The sequence below is a fragment of the Alnus glutinosa genome, chromosome 10, assembly GCF_958979055.1.
Source record: "Alnus glutinosa chromosome 10, dhAlnGlut1.1, whole genome shotgun sequence".
Classification (NCBI taxonomy): domain Eukaryota; kingdom Viridiplantae; phylum Streptophyta; class Magnoliopsida; order Fagales; family Betulaceae; genus Alnus; species Alnus glutinosa.
In genome coordinates this window covers 886,320-911,821 of record NC_084895.1, presented here as the reverse complement: position 1 = coordinate 911,821, position 25,502 = coordinate 886,320, and the positions used below count along the sequence as shown (strand labels likewise).

The following is a 25,502-nucleotide window of genomic DNA, read 5'->3' as shown; positions in this document are numbered from 1 at the left end:
ATTTGTTTTAACTTTCTTCTTCTTCTTTTTTCCTTACGTTAATTGAGTGATATGTTGGTAGGAGGAATTTTAGTTGTAGGCGATTTCACTTACTACTGTTCTGAACAACAAATACAAGCTGTTGCATGCTTCTGTGGATTAATTCACGCCTTTTATCTTCTCGTAGTTGCATGTTTATGTGGATTAATTCATGCATTTTAGCTTATTGTTCGATTCTTTATAGGTAGAAAATATTCCACCGGAGTTTGAATCTGTTCATAAGTATTTTGGGTCATACGTTTACCCCTTTCTGGAGGAAACTCGGGCAGAACTGCATTCAAGTATGGAGATTATATCAAACGCTCCTTTTGCTGAAGTAATCGCATTTGATGAATCTAAGTCATATGGGAAGAATTTGTATGATGTAAAGGTTGATTCCTGGAGAAACAGATTCAGTGTTCTTGTCAAGGAGCCCTACAAAACGTTGCCTGGAGATATATTAGTTTTAGCAAATGCTAAACCCGAGGATGTTTCTGATTTACAAAGAATAGAATGCCAATGGGCTTTTGTAACGGTCACTAAAATCCCAGAGGATGAAGAAAACAAGAATACTAGTTTTACAGTCAAGGCGTTGGAAGACATTGGGATCCAGAAATCATTGTTTCTGATTTTCTTGATAAATACAACCACTAACAAGAGAATATGGAATTCCTTGCACATGTCTGGGAATCTGGAGATTATCAAAAACGTTTTGAACACTAATTCTTTCGTAAGTAATTTAATACAAAAAAGTGTAGCATTTCATTTCGGTTTAATATAATTCATTTCATGCAGGTGTATATGCCATCGAATCTGATTACAATCAAATACTTCAATCTGAGTATTTTCTTTTTCTCATGTTGTACAACAGATTGAGGAAGATGGTGGTCTCTGTTGTGCTCATAGAGGTGGGAATTGGGATGAGAAATTTGGGACTAGTGTTACTTCTGAACTGAATGAACCCCAAACCATGGCAATTTTGGCTTGTCTCCATAAGATACGTTGCAACCACAAGTCAGCTGTAGAACTTATATGGGGTCCTCCGGGTACCGGGAAAACAAAAACCATCAGTACATTGCTCTTTACCCTTTTCAGAATGGGATGTAGGACTCTTACTTGTGCCCCAACGAATGCTGCAATCAGAGAAGTGGCTTCTCACACCCTAAAGCTGGTGAAAGAATCCTTTGAAAGAGACATTGGGATTGATGCTTTGTTTTTCTCAATGGGAGATATTCTCTTATTTGGGAATAAGGAGCGGCTCCAACTTGGTTCAAACATTGAAGAGATACATTTGGACTATCGGGTCAAAAGGCTTATTGAGTGCTTAGGACCCCTGACTGGTTGGAGGCATTGTTTTGCTTCAATGATTGATCTTCTTGAACATGGTGTTTCTCAGTATAAAATATTCTCGGAGAATGAATCACTCAAAGAGACAGAACACAACAATGAAAATGAAATCAACTCATTTCTTGATTTTCTGAGGGACAGATTTGGTTCTACTTTATCATCAATCAAAAATTGTATTCTCGTTTTTTGTACACATTTACCAAAAAAAGACGTTCTGGAACAAAATTTCCAAAACATGGTCTCTCTGATTGGCCTGCTTGAGTCTTTTGAAACCTTGCTGATTCAAGATAATGTGGAATCTGAAGTACTGGAGGAGCTTTTTTCTCGTTCAAAATTACCTGCAGATATATCTCAGTCATCTATGTATATGCCATTCCTGTTGTATGAAAGGAGAAGAGAATGCCTGTCTGTTTTAAGGACTTTTAATGGTTCATTTAATTTGCTTGACCGTCTAAGCGGTATGAGCAAACGGTCAATAGAAGAATATTGTCTTAAAAAAGCTTCCTTACTTTTTTTCACTGCTTCAAGTTCTTATAAGCTGCACTCAGTGGCAATGAAACAACCCTTGAGCATTATGGTTATTGATGAAGCTGCACAATTAAAGGAGTGTGAGTCAGCCATACCCTTGCTACTTCCGGGTTTAAGGCATGCTATTCTTTTTGGCGATGAGTGCCAATTACCAGCAATGGTTAAAAGCGATGTATGTAAATGCTATTTGGTTATTCCTTTTTCTTTTTCTTTTTTGCTTTTAATGTTTTTTCAAAATCTATTATGTTTCTTTTCACAGATTTCTGGTAAAGCTGGCTTTGGGAGAAGTTTATTTGAGAGATTGAGCTCATTGGGTCACTCAAAACATCTTCTCAATATACAGTACCGAATGCATCCATCCATAAGTTTCTTCCCAAATTTGAATTTTTATCACAAACAGATCTTAGATTCTCCAAATGTTAAAAGAAAAAGCCACGAAAAGCACTATCTTTCCTGGCCAATGTTTGGCCCCTATTCTTTTATAAATATAGCAGGTGGAAGAGAAGAGAAGGATGATGTTGGGCGTAGTTGGAGAAACATGGTTGAGGTTGCTGTTGTTATGAAAATACTGCTGAAATTATACAAAGGTTGCACAATTTAAGTATCATATCCTTTTCCTCTTTTGTCTGAATTTAAACGGTTAAACCTTTAATTAACTTCTTCTTCTTTTTTTCTCTCTTTTGTCATTTTCTCTGAATACAGCTTGGGGTGGTTCAGAACAGAAACTCAGCGTTGGTGTTATATCTCCTTACACTGCTCAAGTAGTTGCAATTCAAGAGAAACTTGGATGTAAGTATGCTAACCTTGACGGGTTTGCAGTGAAGGTTAAATCAGTTGATGGGTTCCAAGGTGGGGAAGAGGACATAATAATAATATCAACGGTAAGATGTAATAGTTATGGATCAATTGGGTTCATATCAAATCGTCAGAGAACTAATGCTGCTCTTACAACGGCTAGGTAATACTTATTTGTAAATCTTTTGATAAGTTTGCTTCTGCTTCCATTTAACGAGTGTGTTGAATAATAATTGGCCCTGTAATACCTTTAGGCACTGTCTATGGATTTTGGGAAATGAAAGAACGTTGTGTAATAGTGAATCTGTTTGGGAAGCTTTAGTCCGTGATGCTAAGAATCGCCAATGTTTCTTTAATGCCGATGAAGATCATGATTTGAAGAAAGAGTTGGAACAATTTGACGATTTGTTCAATGGGGATAGCATAATTTTCAGAAGTGCTAGGTGGAAGGTACTTGGTGTTCAATAGTTATTCTTTTCATGCAACATATTTATATTTGTAACTTCTATACGTGGCAGTTTTAAATTCTTTTTTGTAGTCTTTTTATTATAACTTTTGTACTCAATTTCAACAGGTTCTTTTCAGTGATAACTTTCTGAAGTCATTTCAAAAACTGAAGTCTGTACAGACAAAGAAATTAGTTATACACCTTCTAGTTAAGCTTTCTAGCGGATGGAGACCCAAGAGGAAGCATGTAGATCCCATTTGTGGAGGTTCTTCACAGATTTTACAGCAATTTAAGGTTAAAGGTCTTTATGTTGTTTGTGCAAATGATATAGCAAAAGATTGGAGCGATGTGGTGACAGAATTTAGGTACTATCAAGTTTTGAAGATCTGGGATATATTACCTGCAAGTGATATTCCAAAATTAATCAAACGTCTTGAGAGTTTGTTTGAAAAACATACAGATGACTTTATTAATCACTGCAAAGAGAGATGTCTGGAGGGGTATGTATGTTCTTTTTCATTCTAGTATTTTTGTATGCTAAATTTTAAAACTTAAATGATGCCTTATTTGGATCTTTTAAAATTGCAAGCATCTCTTCTTTATAATTGACATTCTAATTGGCTAAAACTTTTTTTTACATTGTTTTTTGCGTAGGAATTTGGAAGTTCCGAGGAGTTGGTCATGTTCTTCTGATATTGTCAGGATGAAGAATCTTGATAGCAGTGAAAATGAGATCGATTTAAGTGGTTCTACTTCTGATGGTAGAAGTTATGTTGAGAATGTACAGGTTAGTGAGAGTCTGATGCTGATGAAATTCTACTACTTATCATCAGGTGTAGTTGGCCACTTGCTTTCTAATCATGATGGTGTTGAATTGGATCTTCCATTTGAAGTAACTGAACAAGAGTTGGACATAATCCGTTTTCGTAGAAGTACCTTTATACTTGGCCGGTCAGGTACTGGGAAAACAACTGTTTTGACTATGAAGTTATTTCAAAAAGAAAAACAGCACCATATGGCAAAAGACTTATTATATGGTGTCAAGAGCGATATACATGTGCATAGTCAGGAAAAGGAAGCCGATGAGACTATTGCAGAAAAAGAGGGTACCGTATTGCGCCAGCTTTTCATGACAGTCAGTCATAAATTGTGTTATGCTGTCAAACAACACGTTTCTCATTTGAAAAGGTGTGTAGATTAGAGCTTAGGGTAGCACATGAGATATTTGGAGTGTAGATTATTCTTTTCCTCTCATTTATTTACATGGGAATGTTTCTGCATATGTTTAGCTTTCAAATCTGTGATATAGGGATAATAGCTTAGGGTAGCACATATGCATGAAGTAAAATGTCTTTCTTCTGTTGGTAAGAATCTAGCTAGCAAATCCATCTCTACCGAATATTTAGGTTTTGGCTTTTAGCTCCTCATGTGCACTGGCTTTTAATATCCACTTTTTTTTTTTTGCTTAAAACTTGTTTAATATCTAATGATAAGCCTTTTTTTTTTTTTACATGCAGCTTTGCCTGTGGTGGTAATTTTTCAAAAGGAAGCAGTTCAATTGATTTTGATGGTTTTGATGATGTAGCCCAATTCAAGGATGTCCCAGATACTTTTGTTGATGTTCCACCCGAGGCATACCCTCTTGTCATTACATTTCATGATTTTCTGATAATGCTTGATGGAAGTGTGGGTAATTCATACTTTGAAAGATTCCATGAAGTAAGGAAACATTCTCTTGGTAAGGTTCGTGGTGGATCAGTTGCCTTACAGACATTTATAAGGAAGAAAGAAGTTAACTATGAAAGGTTTAGTTCATCATACTGGCCCCATTTCAATGACCAGTGTACAAAGAATCTTGACTCTTCAAGAGTTTTTACAGAGATTATTTCTCATATAAAAGGTGGCCCACAAGCTCTAGAGCTAGGTGATGGTAAACTCAGTGGTAAAGACTATGTTTCATTATCAGAGGGCCGAGTGTCCAGTTTAAATAAATGGGAGAGAGAGATAATATATGAAGTCTTTCAAAAGTATGAAAAAATGAAGGTTAAAAATGGTGACTTTGATATGGCTGATCTTGTAATTGATCTTCATTGTCGATTGAGTGTTGAAAGATACAAGGGTGATGAAATTGATTTTGTATATGTGGATGAGGTGCAGGATCTCACATTGAGCCAAATTGCACTATTCAAATATATCTGTAAAAATGTAGAAGAAGGTTTTGTTTTCTCTGGTGACACAGCACAAACAATTGCGAAGGGAATCGATTTTAGATTCCAGGATATAAGATCTCTGTTCTACAAGAAGTTTCTACTGGAATCTAAAAGCTGTGGACATGATAAAAGAAAAAAGAAAGGGATAATCTCAGATATTTTCCATTTGAGCCAAAATTTCCGTACTCATGATGGGGTTCTTAAACTTTCACAGAGTATTATTGAACTTCTTTATCGTTTCTTTCCTCAATCTGTTGATGTTTTGCAGCCTGAGACTAGTCTTATAAATGGTGAAGCTCCAATCTTGCTTGGGTCAGGGAACAATCAAAACACGATCAGTACTATTTTTGGAAATAGTGGAAAATCTGGAAGGAGTTTTGTTGGCTTTGGTGCAGAGCAGGTAATATTGGTAAGAGATGATCATGTTCGGAAGGAAATTACCAATTATGTTGGGAAGCAAGCTCTTGTTCTAACTATTGCGGAGTGCAAGGGCCTTGAGTTTCAGGTGGTTATAATGCATAATTATTTATTCAATTTACTGGTTTATATCATGAAGAGTTTTCTTTTGCCTATTTGATTGCTAATTTTTTTATGAATACAGTTTTCATCTTGAAAGGTCCTTTTTAATATGTTCAGATTCATCACCATTTTTGGTGGGATAGCATAATTCCTTTGTTATGTTTGCCTGATTCCAGGACGCATATGGCAATTTTCTTGCAAAAGTTCAAAGTTTCAAGCTTCATGTCTAAACAGATTTTTGTTCTCTGTTGCTGTAACAGAAAATGAAAAAGTTTATTTCTCAAAATTTATTTAGATGTCAACAATTATCACTTTATTTGTACAAAATGTATATCTTTTTTCAGTAGTTTATGGTCTTATTTTTCTACCCATTTGTGACTCCTATATTGCTCTTCATGTAGGATGTATTGTTGTACAACTTTTTTGGCTCATCACCTCTGAAAAATCATTGGAGGGTGATATATAAATATATGGAGGAGCAAGATTTACTCAACTCAACTTCTCTCTCTTCCCCAAGTTTCAATGAGGCTAAACACAATGTCTTGTGCTCAGAACTGAAGCAACTTTATGTGGCTGTCACTCGTACGAGGCAGAGGTTGTGGATCTGTGAGAATGTAGAGGAATTCTGCATACCTATGTTTGACTATTGGAAGAAAAAGTGTCTTGTCCAAGTCAAACAGCTAGATGACTCACTTGCTCAGGAAATGCAAGTTGCCAGCAGCCCAGAGGAGTGGAGGTTGCGGGGAATCAATGTAAGTACTATTTATTATGCCATTGATTTGGACTCTCTATTATTGAAACATATTTTGCTCCAGTTGTGAATGAAAAAGAAAAAAAAAAAATTGAGGTTATTGCATGAAACAAATCATGGTGAAGGAACAAGATCGTTCATTTTTATTTATATCATAGACTTAAAATTATTTCAAAACAATTAGCTGTCTAAAACAGTAATGGTGATGTCTAACCCTTATATTTTTTTTTTCTTGCAGTTGTATCAAGAGTATAACTATGAAATGGCAACAATGTGCTTTGAGAAAGCTGGAGATACTTATTGGGAAAGAAGGTCCAAGGCTTCTGCCCTCAGAGCGACTGCTGACCGCATGCCCCATTCAAAACCTAAAGCGGCAAATGAGATCCTTAGGGAAGCTGCAGAAATATTTGAAGCCATAGGCATGGCTGATTCAGCTGCCCAATGTTTCTTTGATTTGGGGAAGTATGAAAGAGCTGGTGCGCATTTGATTCTCTGACATAGGTCAACTATATCATTTTTATGGAACATAAACATCATCCTTAAAATTCTATCTGTCTCTCAATTGAAAGTTAAACCTTCTTATAGTCATCCTTAAAATTACCACTATGCAATTGCCCCTTTGTCTCAAGTACAAAAGTTGAGCTGCGTTGCACAAAATTGAATTTTTCATCCCACCTTCTCTTAAACAGTGTCTACTGTCCTACTTTGTTTTTTTCTTCCACTTTATAATGTGTAGTTCTGCAATCCTGTACTGTTTACTTATTGCAATCTTCTTAGAATCTCTGTTATAGTTTGTATCTGAAAATTTGCGATGTGATGTTAGGAAGTTTTCTAATTGATCTCTGAATTTCTGGGGATAAATTGGTCCCTTGATGGGGGCCTAAAAACCACCATGAACACTATTTTTTATTTATAGCAAACATTTATATGCTCTAGTTTGTAAGTGTCAAAGTCCGAGTCAGTATTGGTAGATTTTGACTTTGAGAATTTGAACTTGTTTCAGGGAGGCTTTATTTGGAAAAATGTGGCAAGCCTGAGCTAAAAAGAGCTGGGGAATGCTTTTCTCTAGCCGGATGCTATGAACTTGCAGCTAATGTGTATGCTAGGGGCTATTTTTTCTCAGACTGTTTGAAAGTTTGCACCAAAGGAAAATTATTTGACATGGGTTTTCAGTACATTCAGGATTGGAAAGAACATGCAACTACAGATTCGGGTGTGGTTAGAATGGGAAAAGAAATAGACAAAATTGAACAAGTGTTTCTAGAGAGTTGTGCTCTTCATCATTATAAGCTTAAGGATAGCAGATCCATGATGAAATTTGTTAAAGCTTTTCAATCCATAGATTTGATGCGCAAGTTCTTGAAGTCTCATGGTTGTCTTGATGAGCTTCTGATGTTGGAAGAAGAATCAGGAAACTTCTTGGAAAACATACCGAGGCAGAGAGGGGAGATTCTACATGAAGCTGATCTCCTAGGGAAGGCTGGGAATTTCACAGAAGCATCCTTGTTAATTCTTTCCTATGTACTGTCCAACTCACTTTGGGAACCTGGAAGCAAAGGCTGGCCGCTAAAGCAGTTTACACAAAAGCAGGAGCTTTTAGCAAAAGCCAAGACATTTGCAAAGAATAGGTCCAAAAACTTTTTTGATTTTGTTTGTACTGAGGCTGATGTTTTATCAAGTGAGCAGAGTAACTTGTCCACGATGAAAAATTATTTGAATGCAGCCCAGAGACATAAGAGTGTTGGAGGTGAAATCATATGTGCTCGAAAAATTCTGGATGCTCATCTTCATTCAAAGTCCTCAAAGTATGTATGGGAAGATAATTTTGTTTTCGATATGATAGAGCATTCGGAACAAAAGATCATTACAAATCAGATTTCTTTAGAAACACTAGTTTTCTTTTGGAATCTTTGGAAAGATAAGATTGTGAACATTATTAAATACCTCAGATGTGCTGAAACCCAAGATGTTAATGAATATGGAGATTTTTGCTTGAATTACTTTGGAGTGCGGAAGCAGTTTCATAATGATAATGCCATCTATCTTTTGCTCAACTCTGATGCTGATTGGGTGAGACAATTGGATAATAGATTCCTTCGTCAGAACGGGAAGGTGGTTTCTATCAATTTTCACCAGTTTGTTTCAACTGCACAAAGTTATTGGTGTTCAGAATTACTTTCTGTTGGTATGAAGGCTTTGGACAGTGTCAAAGCCCTTTATGATTTGTCATTAAAGAATTCTCTCTCCATGTTCTGCCAAAGCATATCTCTTACTCATATCTACGAGGTTGCAAAGTCTCTTTTGGAATCCCAATATTTGGACCTCAAGTCCCATGAAAATAAGGCATTGTGGCAATATGTCGAACTTTCCACTAATATCTTTGGCTACATATTTCCTCTGGACTGGCAGAAATCATTGGCAGAGAACATGTTTTCTTTGAGAGGAACTGAGGTTATGAAGAATTTACTAAAACAAGTCATACGTAAAAACATCGGCTCAAAGGGTAGGCTGACTTACAGGAAAATTGGAAGAGTTGTAATGGTAATTCTTGGATTGGGTAAGCTTGACAATGATTTATGTAAGGAGATTTTGGATAGGTTTGGTGGGATTGACAAGAATTTGCCCTGGAAGACCTTCATTCAAACTCTCTTTGTGAATATGGGATCAAAATTTCTACATGCTACCGTACCTGACAATAGATGTGAATCTCCAAGAGTGTTATCCCTTCTGCTGACGCTCAATAAAGCTTTGGTAAATACTTGCAGGGCAAACTGGATTAATGAAGAGGACTATATGTCACCTGGTTGTTTTTTGTATCTTGTTGAGCGCCTACTAATTTTGGCGTCATACTCCCAGGGTTACTTTATCACTTCAAAGTCTTCTTTTGTTGAATGGTTTATCTACCAAGAGGGAGATACCAGCCCAGATTCCACTTCAGTGGGTGAACTGCAACCATTGCTTGAATTGTTTATCAATGAAGTTGTTGCGCCGCTTATTGACAATAAGGAGGATACAATGAAATGGATCGAAATGTCTGGCATAAATGCGAAAGACTACTATCCACTGCTGGTGTTGAGATTGGTTACCATAATATGTTTGGTTCATCTGCACTGTGGGAAGTTTTCAGATTTACTTTTTGATTGCTTCAAAGGAGATATATTGCTGTGCCAACTTTCATGGGACTTTCATGATGTCCTTCGGAGAAGATTGAAACATTTCCACAATGTAAATGTGATTGCTGAAGCATTTAAAAAAATTAACAATCCTCTTGTAATTGTGAGTTTGGGAAAACATTGTTCACAATTTCTATGTCCAGATGTCATTTTTGTGGACATGATGGTAAAACATTGCAGGGAGGACATTTTAAGAGTCTTGTTTCCAAAGACAGTCAAATCCTTGCCAACTCAAACTGAAATTATTGAAGTGGAAACAACTCATTCTTGCAGCGAAGTGCTTTCTTCAGGCAGTTATGATCAGGTGGGTTGTAAACTTGCACCTTCAAACTTTGTTTTGAACAACATAAATGGAAGCAAGCTGCTGCCAATGGATTATAGTTACTTTTGGGAAATGTTTGAAGCATTGAAGTCATTGGAGAATTTTGGATATCCAAAGAGCTTTTTGCCCAATGCTCAAGTAATCAAGGTAATGCAAAATTGCTTCACATTATTTTTGACTTGAGTGAAAAGCATATACACATGAGATCCATTACTGAATTTTCCTCTTTTCCTGTGTAAATATCAGTTGGATGCGGACAAAAGTATTCACCTTGTAAGTACTGTTGTGAACGAAAGCCTTCAGAGCTACTTTCTGCATGGTGATGAAAACCTATTGCAGGAAGTAGCCTGCATGCTTGATGAACTGAAGCTACTTTCTGCTGCATTGGGTGTGAGGTAAGTATAATGGAGGTTGATATGCCTTGCCTTCTTAGGCTATTTCCCAAGGTTTTTTTTGTTTTCTCTTATGACAGTATCTTAAAATGTCTTTATTTAATTCCTCAAAAATAGAAAATATCTAGACTTTTTACATACAAAGAATGTACTTGTAACTAATAGAGTCTAGCCTCTGTTCTTCTTTAGATCCCTTGTTTCACTTTGATAGTTTCATATCATAAATCTGAGTCAATGCAAAAGAAAGGAATGCATTTCCTTACTATTAAGTAAGTGAAATAGATAACACAGAATCTGGATAAGACTAATAGAGTCTAGCCTCTGTTCTTCTTTATTTTGCTGACTTGCTTTTTCACCTTCTCAGTGAACTAGAGCTTCGGAAGAATATGTCAACAATTGGAGAGCTTTCCAAGAGATTGCTGTCAAGAAGGCCAAAGGTGGAACCTATCTTGAGTCAGCGATTCTTGCAACACGGCACAAACATTCTAGTAGAGACATCAGAAACTAGCGGTACATCTGTTCACCAGTCTATAATTACAGGCGTCCGTAACAAAAAAGGTAGTTTTGGTAAGATAATTCGATGATTCATGGTCTTTCTAATTTTAGGGAACGTAGTTCGAGGAATCTTAACACCTCTAAAAAAAACTATTAGAGTTAGAATAATTAATTCTCATACTATATTGTATTTTAGAACATAGCCAAAGGAGATTGACCTATCTTTTTGTGCAATAAATATGATGTGGTTTATGCGTTCTTTGTTTGAGGCATTGAAAGGAAATTCTAATCCCCCAACTATGTAAATATGAACTTCATAGAGCATTCTAACTACATTTAGAAGCCTACTAAATATAGTAAAGTTGACTTTAGAATTCTAAGAAGGCTTGGTACATCAAGGTTTTGAAAGTCAAATCTCAAATCAAAAGTAAGTAAACTCTAAAAAATAACTTAATGCAAACAATACAAAAATTAAAAGAAAATTTCTTCTTTTATTTTTTTTCTTTTCCTTTGGCTGGATTCAAGAAGTAAAAAATCAATTAATGTTCCGTTTGTTTGGGCGTAAAATATTTTCTGAAAAATATTTTCTATATTTTTCGATGTTTAGTACAACTGAAAATGATTGTCAACGGAAATAATTTTCAGATTAACCGTAAAAGTGTTTTTAATTTTAGAAAAACGATTTACAATTTTAAAAACTGTAAATCGCTTTCTGGATTTAAACTCTTCATTTTTCACGTACATTTGTGGGAATCTGGCACCGCCGAGCATTGAAGTTTGTTGGTAGTCCGCATCTACCGTCGAAGATCTCCGAATTTTGGCATCCAATTGCCAGAATTCGGCAGCACTGGCTGGATTCTAACAATGGTCGCTAGGATCCGGCAAAACAAGCCGAAATCCAGTCGGTGTCGAAATATAGAAATTTGCGCCGGAATTCGGCTGTATTGTGTCAAATTCCAGCAAAACTGGTCGAAATCTTGCCATTGCCGCCAAATTCCGGCCTCCATCGTCGGAATCTGGCAACAGTAACCAGAATTGTAATGTCCATGACATTATTTAATAATTAAAGTATAAATTTGAGTAAATAATTAATTAAACTTAATTAGGTGCATTTAAAATGCAAGAATATTTTTAAAGACTAAAGTTTATAAAATAGGTTTATTAGGATTAAATAAAAATAAGTCTATTTAGTGTGGTAAAATAAAACAGAGTGTTTTATTTTTAATCTATGGACTTGTAAATAATGGCCATGAAAAGAAAATACAAGTGATATTTTTAAGTCCAAAGAAAATAGAAAATAGAAATAATAAAAATCAAATTAGAAAAGAAAAATATATTAGAAAAGAAATTAAGAAAAAAAAAGTAATATAAAATAAATAAATAATATTATATATATATATATATATATAGTGGGGCGACTTGCGCCCCACTTTGAAAGAACAAAAGGAAGGGGCCACATGGCCCTTCACAAAACCAACTGGCCGAATGGCCATTTGACCAAAAAATAAAAATGGCCAAACGGTCATTCAAAGCCAAATAAAAGAAAAAGGGCCAGATGGCCATTTAAAAAAAAAAAAAGAAAAAAGAATAAGTGTGAGGCGCATATGTGCCTCAAACCTGCACCTTACCTAAATGAAAAGAGGCTTGCCTCTTTTCATGCGGACCCAAGAGAAAAACAAAAAAATAGGGGGAGGGTTTTTCTTATATTTTTTATACAAAATTCATCATCCACGAAGATCCAACCGTTCAATCTCAAATTCAACCTCGGTAACGTAATTTATGGAGCCCGATCTACGTTTCTACCAATCGTTTTAAGGCAAAACACTAAATTCATGATTTCGTAATTTTGGGCTAACATATTGAAATGTGACTTTAATCTGTTGTTTTCTTTAGGTAATAGGTTACTTAGAACTTGTTTGGGACTACCCAAACCATGGGTTTTGGTTTGGTGAAATTTTGGTGAGTTTTCCTAAACCCTAACTTTTTAGTATTTGATTTTAATTGAGTTTTTATGTGATTAACCCTTAATAAATGCTGTTGGGTTAATAATATTGTGTTTGTGGTAGTGTTTTATAAATTATGATTTAAAGTTTATAAATCTTAATTTGATGGGTTAAATTAATTTAGGGTTTTTAAGAGTTTAAAACCTAGATTGTTAATTTGTGGATTAATTGTGGCTATAGTGATGATTAATCCCAAATTAGCTATGAGTTTTGTAAATATAAGTATTTATGGGTTAGGTTCTAATGTTAATAAAAATAAATAATTATGGGTATTTAGTTTAAATAATATTTGTAAGGTTAACCCTAAGATTTTTTTATAGGTTGATGTTATTTTAAAAACGGTAGTGTTTTATGTAAAAGTTTAATGAATATAATTTGAGGGTTAGTATTATGAAGAAAATGTTAGTGAGAAATAATTTAGAGATTTGCGAATATAATTTTAGGGTTAATATTATTATATGTGTTAATGAAAATAATTTATTGGTTAGTGAAATTAATTGCGGGTTAGTAATTAATATTATGAGTAAATAGTTAAATAGTGATTTTAATATCTAACCCTTAGTAAATACTTTGGGTTAGTGTTAATTGAGTTTAGTTAGTGTCTAGATTTATTAGAGTATAATTGAAACCCTTAAAATATTATGGGTTTTCCAACGGTTTAGCCTTGAACGATTAAAGTGCTAATTAGGGTGTTAATTATTTAAAGTGTTAAATAGTGCAATGTGTTATTCCACAGTGATACATTGCAAGGTGGTGTTTAGGAGACCTAGTGTTTAATATTCGCACAGCTAAGGTAAGTATTTTACTCACTGAAAAGTATTATTTTCATATATAATGAATTGCAAAATATATATTGTTTTACAAACCTGAACCAACTGTATGTATCATTATGATCTATTTTGGATGATTTGAGTACTTTTGAGTATATTGAAATTATGATGATGTTTCGAAGTATGAATATGATATGTGATTTTAGAGTGAGTCTAAGTTGGAGATTAAAGTTATGCAAATTGTTAAGAAATGATATGCTAGATTGTTTATATTTTATAAGAAAGCACGTGTTAAAGCATGATTCATGAAATGAAATGTATTGTTTTAAGGCAAGAGGCATAAGCATATGAACACTAAATGTGCATAGAAGTGAGGCTTATAGCCCACGGGAAACTATACTTGGGTTAATTCCCATGAGGCTTGGATTAATTTCCATGAGGCTTGGATTAATTTCCATGAGGAACCTGGGTTAATTCCCATGAGGTTTGGATTAATTTACATGAGGAACTTGGGTTAATACCCATGAGGCATGGATTAATTTCTACGAGGCATGAATTAATTTCCATGAGGAAACCTGCATGAGCATGTATAACATTGTTTTTATACTATGAGTAATTTTGCTAGACGTATTAGTATGCATAAGAGTCTCAATGGAAAAAAGTTTATGTATATTTCTATCGGATGGTTGCATGATTTAAATGCTATTGTTTTCTAAGTATCACTGAATCAAAAGTAATATAGTAGGTGAGGATGTATGTAGTTATTTCCAACAATGGAACTTCTACGTATAAGCTTAGCTGCATAGTATACTTTAAATGTTTTCTATTAGTCGGTGTTTGCTATATCAGCTTTGAGGATTTTCAAACAAAAGCTTATAAAATTGGTAGCTGTTATAGTGTGCGCATGACTAGAAAATAAAATTTGGTTTTTTGCGAAAACTCAGTGAATAGTATACCTTTGAGGTCTTAGTGTATTTATTTATGCTAAGACGGTAGACTCATAATTTCACCTGTATGGATGCGGCAACCCCCGCAACCGTACAGACGTTTATACTTTAGTTGCAGGTTTTGCAGATATAGATATTGATTCGTCCACCTAGCGCATGGGATGCTATGATTGGAGCATATCGCGACAGTCATAAGTCACAGACTCATGGGTAGTCCGTATTTTGAGTATTTTATTTATCCTTTGTGTCCTACGTAGCACATATATTTGTTGAGCCTGTGTTATGGTATGTAATTAGTTTAATGTGTTTTATAAGCCTTAAATAGATAGACTTGTAAATGGCTCTTGTTGTAAATAGCTATCATGTATTAGATGTATTTCCGCTTATGATGTGTTTCGCTGCACATTGATTATTTATAATCCGCTGTGTTAGATGTAACTCTGAATATCAGGTACATGTTATGGAATATGTACGTTATGTTGACTGAGCGACAAGTAGTCGTGCCATTGTGAAGATTCGTTTGTATGTTTTCAAAAAAAAAAAAAAAAAGGAGTCGTCACAGGAATCCTGTTGGCCAGTGACAGAATCTCGACAATAGTGCCATTTCACCGTTGGTGATTTTTTTCGTACGAGCCAAACGCCAAAAAATATTTTCAGAGAAAAATAATTTCATTAAAAATATTTTACAACGGAAAACATTTTACATCGAAAAAAAACGGAGCATAAAAGAAATAAAAAAAATATTTAAGAAGAATCTACAAAACCATCAATAAAAGAATCAAGCAACGAAACCCCATACAATGTGGAGACAATACAGCCAAAACTTTACAAAGAAAGATTAGAGGAGAAGAAAAAAGAGAGGGAAAAAAAAAATACTGAATTTTTAATTTTAAAATTTGAGAGTGAACAGCATGCTTCCCAAATTTTATACTAGATTGGAGAGAGTGGAAAAAATAAAAATAAATAAAATAAAAAGGCATTTTAGAATTTTGAAAAAGATAGTATTGATTTCATTCATATCAAAAAAAAGAAGCTAGAGCATCAAATGCTTTAAACAATCAGAGAAGGAATCTCTGATAAAACAATTAGTCTAATACAATCAGGAATACAATCCATCCATATACGTTTTGACTCCTGATTGACACGACCTTTTACAAATAGGTATCAATAGCATTGACTACTAATAATGAATCTCCTTCCAAAATAATAGATGTCAAACCCCTGTTCCGACAAAACTCCACGGTATGTAAAGCAACAAGAGCCTCTGCTACTACTGGATCTACACAAGCGTTTACTGAATGAGAACTCACAGCAAAAACAACACCCTGAGAGTCACATACAACACTCCCAAATCCCAATTTACCCCTCTTTGAGTCAAGGGCAGTATCCCAATGGCTTTAAAAATTCCAGAAGGTGGCAGTCTCCATAAAGACATTCCATGAGAAAAGCCCAAATCGTCCGAATCCAATGAGGGGATATCTTTTTCCAAAGCTTCTTTGTATTCAATTATGGCATTAGTAGCTGAAAGGATCACTTCATTTGGATGTAAAAAATCTCCTCCATGGACAGCAGAATTCCTTCTTAACCAAATACGATGTGCTATCTCCACATTGATATCAACCTCTTTAGGAGTACAAATAGCAGAAAACTTCTCCCTTACCTCCGTAAATGAATTAACAATACTATAACATTTTTGGATTTGCCTCCCACACACCCCCAACACATCAGTCGCGGCTGGACATTCCCACAAAACATTATGTACCGTTTCCATACCTTTTTAAAAAAAGGGAAAACTGCAATTTACCCCCCTGATGTTTACACGAATTTTCAATTTTGGCACCAATGTTTAGATTGCTTCAATTGCACCCAAGAAAGTTGAAAAAATTTTCAATCCACCCCCTTCCGTCCAATTGCTCCGTCTGATGAGACGGAAATGGACCCACGTGCGCGGCATGTGACTTATATGCAGATAACCGGACGAAAATACCCTCAAAAAATTGAGCCGTTGTTTTCTAAGTCACCCGTTTTGTTTCATGTATATTTGGTTCAAATATTGTTTAAGGAAAAACAAGGGTTTCGAATTTGAAGGCTGACGGAGACGATGGACGCCTCGACACAGGACTCGACCCCTGGCCAGATACCCGTCTGTTCTGGGCAATCGATTGGGCACTCGAAGGAGAGGATGGAAGCAAGGTCGGAGTCCCCACAGAGTGTTGCCACTTTTTCACGGCAACGAGTATGCTACTGCGAGCGGCCGATGAATGTGAAAACGGCGCACACGAGCAAAAATTTCGGAAGAAGGTTTATGGGGTGTGAAAATTGGAAGGCAAGTAGTACTTATTCTGATCGATTTTAGGGTTTCATTTGTATTTGGGAGTTCAAATTTGCAATTTTATAGTCGGCTTTTGAAATCTGGCTTTTTTGCATATATACCATTCGATGGTGGATTGTTGGTGCTAAAAAGTGGCAAAATCTGGAATGCATTCCAGACAAGTTGGACAAGTTGCAATTTTTTCATTATTTGTTGTGTTTTGCAGATCCACAGAGATTGTGGTTTCTTTGAGTGGGTTGATCCCAAAATGTGTGCACATGGTCAGAGGGTTGTTGGTCGATTGGTTGAGTGGCACGAAAGTTTGGTGGCAGAAACTAAACGATGTGAAACCATGGTTGAAGTAGAAGTTGGGAAAGTGAAGGCCGAAATGGAGAAAGAGATTGAGAAGGTGAAGGCCGAAGTTGACAATGAGAGGAACGCAGAAATTGCACAATACCGTAAAGAAATTGAGATTTGGGGGATCAAATTTGAAGCAGTGAAGAAGAATTACCACACAATGCTTGTGTGTTCGTGGATTTTATTTGCATTGTGTTTCTTCTTCGGACATGCAGCCAAAAACCAGGAGGACAATAGGGTTGGTTATTTGAGGTTGCCTTGAGTTGTATTGTTAGACATTTTTTGTGCACTTCTATGGGGCCATAGAAGCTAGAAGTGAACCATTTTTTGTGCACTAAGTTGTGTTGTGGTATTTTGGTTGCCTTATTGCATGTATTTAAGTGGGATTGTTTGTAGTTGGAGCTGCTTGTATTTATAAAGTAACAGAATTTTATCCCATTATATTTTTCACACTATCATTGATGGAGTTCATGTGCTTGAGCATCTTAAAATACGGGGTCGATTTGTTTGGGCCGATGAACCCCGAGTCCCTTTCTTGTTAGTTGCCTAAACTGTCTTCAATTTTTAACTAATTGTAATCAATCCGGATACGTATAATTCAGATTAGATATAACAATACAAGTATATAAGCACACAATTTGGACCCAAAAGGTAAAATTATATTCAATGCTAATGATTGCAATTTAGCTAACCGAATTGCAATCGATTTGGGCAGCTAATGAAGAAGGATTAATTTCAATGGAGTCTCATTGTCCAAACAGCCCATTCGAAACCCTTTCTCATTAGTTTCATAAATTGGCTACAATTTGGTCAGCAAATTAAGCCGATCCCAATACACATAATTAACATTAGATATAATAATCAGAAGTATATAAGCACACAATTGTCAATTGGGTCCAAAAGATAAATTTAAAGCATTCTCTTCAAAGTAGCGTAATTACATAATTCTCCCTGTCCCATATCAACCGCATGACACACCCAAAATTTATTTCTCCAAAATCAATGTTGACCTGTTCATATTGTTAATGCATTCCAAAACCCATCAGCAAGACTCTTCACGGGGTCTTTAAAATACATTAAATCCCCTAACTTATATCCATATTCCTTACATATATCTTCAATTTCAAAGAAAGATAGTTCATCAAGGTCAACACTATCTTTGTGCAGTTCAACTTCACCACCCGTATACTCACACCCAAAACTCCGGTCAAACCTACCCCCAAAATGGACCTCAACCACTAGTTTATTGTGTGCCATCCTACGAGGTAAATTTAATAAAACGTAGTAAGTGACATGTTGTAAAATTAAATAAAGGCCAACAACACATTAAGTGACATATGGGGACCACAACACAGCAACCAATATACACAACCACAACTTCTCATCTGGGGACCACTACTCTTTTTTGAACACACAATACAGCAACTAACTTCACACACTGGCACCATTTTTCTCATCTGACCACTGTTGTTTTTTAAACAGACAATACACCAACTAACTACACACACAGACATAATCATGTACCATTTTCTCCTCATGGGGTAAATTGCAGTTTTTTAAACACCAAATCAACACAAAGCAGCACATCATGCACATGTAAAAGCAAAGCACATGGTCCCATCATCATACAAAGCCACAAAGGTAATTGAAATTCAACAAAACACACGGACCCAGTAAGAAAGCAACTTCTCAATAAAAAATATACAAAGCCAATCATTGAAAGCATCTTCCGAATAAAACAAAGATTTCATAACCCAAAAACGACGGAACCCTAAGCACATTTTAGTTCGGTTCTTTCGCTTCATTCAAGACAAAATAAAGGAATTATCGAATGAATTTAAAAGATATCATAACACAAAAACGACGTAACCTACTTTTGCACAAAACCCTAAATTTAAAAGAGGGGTCTTTTTATTTGAACATACCTTGATCGAACACCCACTTCGGTCAGTTTAATCACGACAACCCTTAGCCCAAAGTCGATTTCGGCTGAAATTCGTTGGTGATGATAATCCGCAAAGGAATACTGTCTTCAAAAATTTGTTGTTGATTCCGGAGATGTTTTTCGGGTTTTTACTTTGCACTTGAAAGTGGTTTCTGAATTTTTAAATGCATAAGCGGACACAGGACCGGTCTTTTTTAATTTAGAAAACAACGGCTCAATTTTTTGAGGGTATTTTCTTCCGGTTATCTGCATATAAGTCACATGCCGCGCACGTGGGTCCATTTCCGTCTCATCAGACGGAGCAATTGGACGGAAGGGGGTGGATTGAAAATTTTTTCAACTTTCTTGGGTGCAATTGAAGCAATCTAAACATTGGTGCCAAAATTGAAAATTCGTGTAAACATCAAGGGGGTAAATTGCAGTTTTCCCTTAAAAAAAATTTGGAGATGTCGATGATGTCGATGCGTACAAAATGACATTTACTTTTCAAATTGGTGATCAAGTAATTATTATTATATTGTGAATGGCTCCGTTAAAGGCATAAACGTGCAATTTTTTTTTTCAAAGGGTCCTCTCTTTTTGACTTTAAGGTTTTAGTTATCAAATTGATAACAAAAATAGGTATGAAAATATCATTATATCCCTCAAGTCAAAAATTTAAAATTTATTTAAAAAAATAATAATAATTAAGAAAAAGGGAAAAACTAGCACAAGGGCACCAACCACCCTACAGTTATCGGTGGGGCGAGCCACTCTCTGTTGGTTTTTCATTTTACTTTACTAAAGGAATGTAATAATATTTTTATTCTTAGGTTTTTTTATATAATTATAATATTATTTTTAATATTTTGTTAAAGGAATATAATAATATTTCTTTACTTATTTTTTTCGTACTTAATAAAGGTTTTTAGCTTAAAATTAATGATTGCCCCGCGTGCTAACTCTTTTTTTCTTTTTCTTTTTCTTTTTTTTTTCTTTTTTTACCGAAAAAAAATCAAAATATTAACAAACAACTTTTATCGCAAAATACTCAAAAATAAAATTAAATAAAACTTAAAACTTATTTCAACTTTATATCCGTCAAAACACTTTTGCAACCCAAAAACAAATAAAAACACCTCCTTAAAAGTCTATCAAACACACCTCCTAATAATGACTGTTTCATTTGCTAAGTGCTAACTGCCTAACTCCCTCTCTTCCCTTTTTTTTTTTTTTATTCATTTTACGAAAAAAATGAAAACATTAATAAACAACCGCTTACTTTTCAAAATTACATATTATATACATGACCTCACAGATTGAATAGTAATTTTGAAAAACGAGAAGATGAAAGATAGTGACCATTTTTGTATCATCTTTTTATCCTCCAAAATTGATGTGACTTTAAAATCATTGGGGTGGATCACTATTGAATTTTTTATCCAATAGTGATTTTAAAAACTATATTAACTTTGAAATGATAAGAACCATAAAATAATATATATCATGTTTCTTTCGGATGAGGATCATCTCAAATTATTTGTCCAAATTTAAAAGAATTTAGACAGATAATTGTAAGGGATCACTTATGAGATTCACCTTACCAAATAAAAATTAAGCTGTCTGACCATTTATCGAATCTGGTAAGTCTCATAAGTAATATCTAATAATCACCTTTCTGAATTCTATGATTTGAGAGAATCACCTGTCTCTTTCATCTTTATATCGGACAATGATACATGCACAACAAGTACACTACAAGTGTACAACTCCAAGGCACATTGGAGTTGTGCACTTGTTGTAATTTGAGTATTTCCATTTTTCTTTTTTAATTAAATAGCACTAACCGTTGACCAGCTTTATTTATTTTTGTTAGAGGAGAGAAAGAACGCTGACCATTGACTTTGAATTGTACGCCCACCTCCAAGAAATTGTGATTGGTTACCATAATATGTTTGGTTCATCTGAACTGTGGGAAGTTTTCAGATTTACTTTTTGATTTGCTTAAAAGGAGCTATATTACTGTGCAACTTCCATGGGACTTTCATGATGTCCATCGGAGAAGATTGAAACATTTCCACAATGTAAAAGTGATTGCTGAAGCATTTAAAAAAATTAACAATCCTCTTGTAATTGTGAGTTTTGGAAAAAATTGTTCACAATTTCTATGTCCAGATGTCATTTTTGTGGACAAGACAGTAAAACAGTGCAGGGAGGACATTTTAATAGTCTTGTTTCCAAAGACAGCCAAAGCCTTGCAAGGTCAAACTGGAATTATTGAAGTGGAAACAACTCATTCTTGCAGTGATGAAGTGCTTTCATCCGGCAGTTATGTTCAGGAGGGTTGTAAACTTGCACCTTCAAACTTTGTTTTGAACAACATGAATGGAAGCACGCTGCCAATGGATTATAGTTACTTTTGGGAAATGTTTGAAGCATTGAAGTCATTGGAGAATGGTAGAGATCCAAAGAACTTTTTGGCCAATGCTCAAATAATCAAGGTAATGCAAAATCGGTTCACTTTATTTTTGACTTGAGTGGAAAGCATATGCACATGAGATCCATACTGAATTTTCCTCTTTTCGTGTGTAAATATCAGGTGGATGTTGACAAAAGTATTCTCCTTGTAAATACTGTTGTGAACGAAAGCCTTCAGAATACTCGTTTCCTCTTTTCCTGCATGCTTGATGAACTGAAGCTACTTTCTGCTGCATTGGGTGTGAGGTAAGCATAATGGAGGTTGATTTGCCCTGCCTTCTTAGACTTTTTACCATGGGTTTTTGTTTTCTTTTATGGTAATATCTGTATTATACCACATTACCTATTCTACTGGATCTTACAGAGCCTGTTTGATCATAGAAAAGATTCTGTTCGAGTGAACCAGCCTATCCTCTATGGGATACATTTACTGATGCTTTATATGATGAGTATGATTTTATCTTGCTGACTTGCTTTTTCACCTTCTCAGTGAACCGGAGCTTGGGAAGGATATGTCAACAATTAGAGCAATTTCCAAGAGATTGCTGTCAAGAAGGCCAATGGTGGAACCTATCTTGAGTCAGCAATTCTTGCGGCACGGCACAAACATTCTGGTTGAGACATCAGAAGCTAGAAGTACATCTGTTGACCAGGACGATGAGGAGAATGGTAGCAAGGATAAGACAAATAGTAGTGCTGATCATAAGGGTAAGTCAAAGGCCTTAGAAGATGATTTTGTCTGGAGCCAACAGTAAAAACAGTCAGGAAACTGAAAACAAGGGGGAAGGGGAAAAAGTCCAAAAAAAAAAAAAGACGAGTGGTAAAGGAGGATGGAAGTGATAAATAGGTGCGCATGAGCTGAAATGTGCTATGAAATTATATGTTTCAGAAATGTTCTTTTTCATATGCACTTGAAAGTGTTGAACTATATAGCATTTGAGAACAGATCATTGAAATTTGAAGCTCAATATTTGTTAGTATTATTGTAATTGGCAATGCTATGGCACTTGTAGTTTTAGGTCCTATATTGTGAAGTTGAATCTCAAATGAAAAGTAAGAGTCCATAGAATCCTTGAATAAGTAACTATTTTTAAATGATGTCGATGCTTACAAAATAACCTTTACTTTTTCAATTTGAAAAAGAAAAAAGGGAAAAAAATAAATAAAAAAAACCTTGAATTAGTAATAACCTTTACTGTTTCTTTTATTCATTGCTTGATTGATCACATTTAACCATTTTTTTATGTAAAGATATTGTTATAAAACGGGAAAGAAAAAAATTATGTCCTTAATTTTCATTTTTACTTCTAAAGGTACTTTTTTTTATGGGAAAAGTTCACATACCCACTCAAACTACCAGACAATTTTCAATGTCCTCTCCCCATGCCGAGTATATTCTTATTGAAATAAAAATAAAAAATTCTAATCATTTAAAAAAAAAAAAACCCCAAAATAGACGTTTCCCATTATACGACAATACTCGAGTATCTATGCACGCAACAGAAAACACAACTCCTACACAATTCTAAGTTTTTTCTACTTGTCGCAAATTTACATTTTGAAGCAACCCCAACAATTATTTTCCATCTAATATTTTGTAATGAACTTTCTTGCTTTTAGGGAATTATGGTTGATTTGTAAGAAATAGAGATGAAATGAGATTGAGAAGATATGGAAATGAATAGAAAAGATATACTGATTACACTATTTAGATCAATCCGAGTTTGATCGAACTCCTCTTACAAGAATAAAGCTAATCTACCTATAGAACTAAACTTAAGATTACAATTCACTGAATGCCCAATACAAGATGGGTTTGGGGTTTTATAGAATAACTCATTGTTGCCGGCTAAGCCCAAGTGGTATAACAAACTAACAAAACCCATTTAGTTATAACCATCTAACAAAGTCCATGTGATTGAATTATTCTTACTTGGCCCAATCTATAGACCATAGACATGTTACATTGAATATTATATCCCTTACATATTTTGAAGAACCTTTTTCTTCCGAACAATATACACCAAGTGGGTTGATCATAGTCTCCCCAATATGAACCATAACCAGAGATTCTGACCTAGCAAGGGCCAACTCCAGTTTTGATCACAAATGACACTAGAAAGGGGCGTGAATGGCTGATTTTTTTTCCATTTTTTTTTAATTTATTGGAATATTTTTGTCTTGTTGAAAAATATTTAGGGTCATTTTTGTATTTTTGCTAGCCTTGTGGACATTGACAATTGTTTGATAATTTGGAGGAACATTGTCCCAATTGAAAGTTTGGGAAGACATTATCAATGTAGTGGTAGTTTTAGTGAAATATGTGAACTTTTTTCTTTTTTATTTTGTTACCAAACATCATTAATAGCCAAAAAGCACTTAACACAATATTTGTCAAACATCTCAAGAGCTTTTCAGAAGTAAAACTTTTGAGATATGTTATTTGCACAATTCTTACTCAACAATTGAACAACAATACTGATGTGTCCATCATTTTCTTAAAAATTATAAAAAAAAAAAAAAAAAAAAAAAAGAAACGAAAAGAAAAGAAAAAAAGAAGTGATTCATACACAACCTATATTGCACAACTATTCCACAACCAAGACACATGAGGTGGGACCTATGCATGTGGGTCCCACATCTTAGGGTTGTGGGATAATTGTGCAAAGATTGTAATTTTATCATTTCTTTTTTGACAAAGCTCTATAGACAAAAGCTTTATTTCTTTTCCTTTTCCCGTCCAACTTCATCCATATTTTTTTCAAATTTTCTATTAAATATGTAGGACCCAGATGCAGGTCCAACATATCAAATGAAGATTTTTTTTTTTTAAAAAAAAAAAAAAATAATAATAATAAATTAGAGAAGAAATGGACAAAAATTGGAGGAATAGAAGGTCTCGTCATAATAACATTTTCAGAAATAACTATGATATTTTTTTATGTGGGGCATTACAGAACATTTGGGGTGTACTATCAAACGTTTAGTGTACTGTAGGACCAATAATCTTAGGGCTTTAATTGAATGTTTGTGATGCATTCTCAAACGTTTGAGTTTAGGGTTTTATTGAGCATACGTGTGATGACCCTTTTTTTTTTTTTTTTTGAAAACATACAAACAGATCATCACAGTGGCACGACTACATGTCACTCAGACAACATATGACACATGCCCCATAACATGCACTTGATAATCAGAGTTACATCTAACAACGAAATATAATAATCAATGTGCAGCAGAACACATATCATAAACAAAAATACATCTAATACATAACAGTTAATTACAATAAGAGCTATTTACAAATCTATTTATTTAAGGCTTATATAACATATTACACTAATTACATACTAAAATACAGGCTCAACAAATACATATGTAACGTAGGACATGGGCCATAAATAAAATATCCAAAATGCGGACTACCCATGAGTCCGACTTATGAATGTCGTGATATGCTCCATTTGTAGCATCCATACGCTAAGCAAACTGGTCATCCTCTACATCCGAGATACCTACAACCAAGAAACCACATCTATACGGTTGTGGGAATAGCCACATCCGAATAGGTGAAAGAATGACTTCACCATTTCAGTACATAATACCGAGACCTTAGTGATATTAAACTGACTGAGTTTTCGCAAAGAACCAACTTTTCATTTTTAGTCTTGCGAACAATATAGCTGATAGCTACCAATTTTGTAAACTTTTATT

The 25,502-nt window shown here is 34.8% G+C and overlaps 2 protein-coding genes and 1 long non-coding RNA gene across 3 annotated transcripts; all 3 read left to right on the top strand.

Annotated features, from left to right (window-relative positions):
* Positions 1 to 51: 51 nt before the first annotated feature.
* LOC133879802 (uncharacterized) lies at positions 52 to 11,087 on the top strand. The gene is made up of 14 exons (XM_062318578.1): positions 52 to 162; positions 224 to 748; positions 890 to 2,065; positions 2,153 to 2,480; positions 2,596 to 2,851; positions 2,943 to 3,138; positions 3,263 to 3,636; positions 3,791 to 4,324; positions 4,654 to 5,851; positions 6,267 to 6,617; positions 6,855 to 7,092; positions 7,620 to 10,258; positions 10,358 to 10,506; positions 10,868 to 11,087. Exons 1-14 carry the CDS (start codon positions 52 to 54, stop codon positions 11,085 to 11,087), a joined length of 8,295 nt encoding a protein of 2,764 aa, XP_062174562.1.
* Positions 11,088 to 12,637: 1,550 nt separating this feature from the next.
* On the top strand, positions 12,638 to 15,094 carry LOC133880708 (uncharacterized). Its single transcript, XR_009902375.1, has 3 exons — positions 12,638 to 12,765; positions 12,892 to 12,957; positions 14,816 to 15,094. It is a non-coding gene; the product is annotated as an uncharacterized LOC133880708 (long non-coding RNA).
* Positions 15,095 to 16,702: 1,608 nt separating this feature from the next.
* LOC133878890 (uncharacterized) lies at positions 16,703 to 17,825 on the top strand. Its single transcript, XM_062317453.1, has 2 exons — positions 16,703 to 17,044; positions 17,256 to 17,825. The coding sequence occupies exons 1-2, from the start codon at positions 16,820 to 16,822 to the stop codon at positions 17,646 to 17,648; spliced, it is 618 nt and encodes a 205-aa protein (XP_062173437.1). The 5' UTR covers positions 16,703 to 16,819; the 3' UTR covers positions 17,649 to 17,825.
* The last annotated feature ends 7,677 nt before the right edge of the window (positions 17,826 to 25,502 follow it).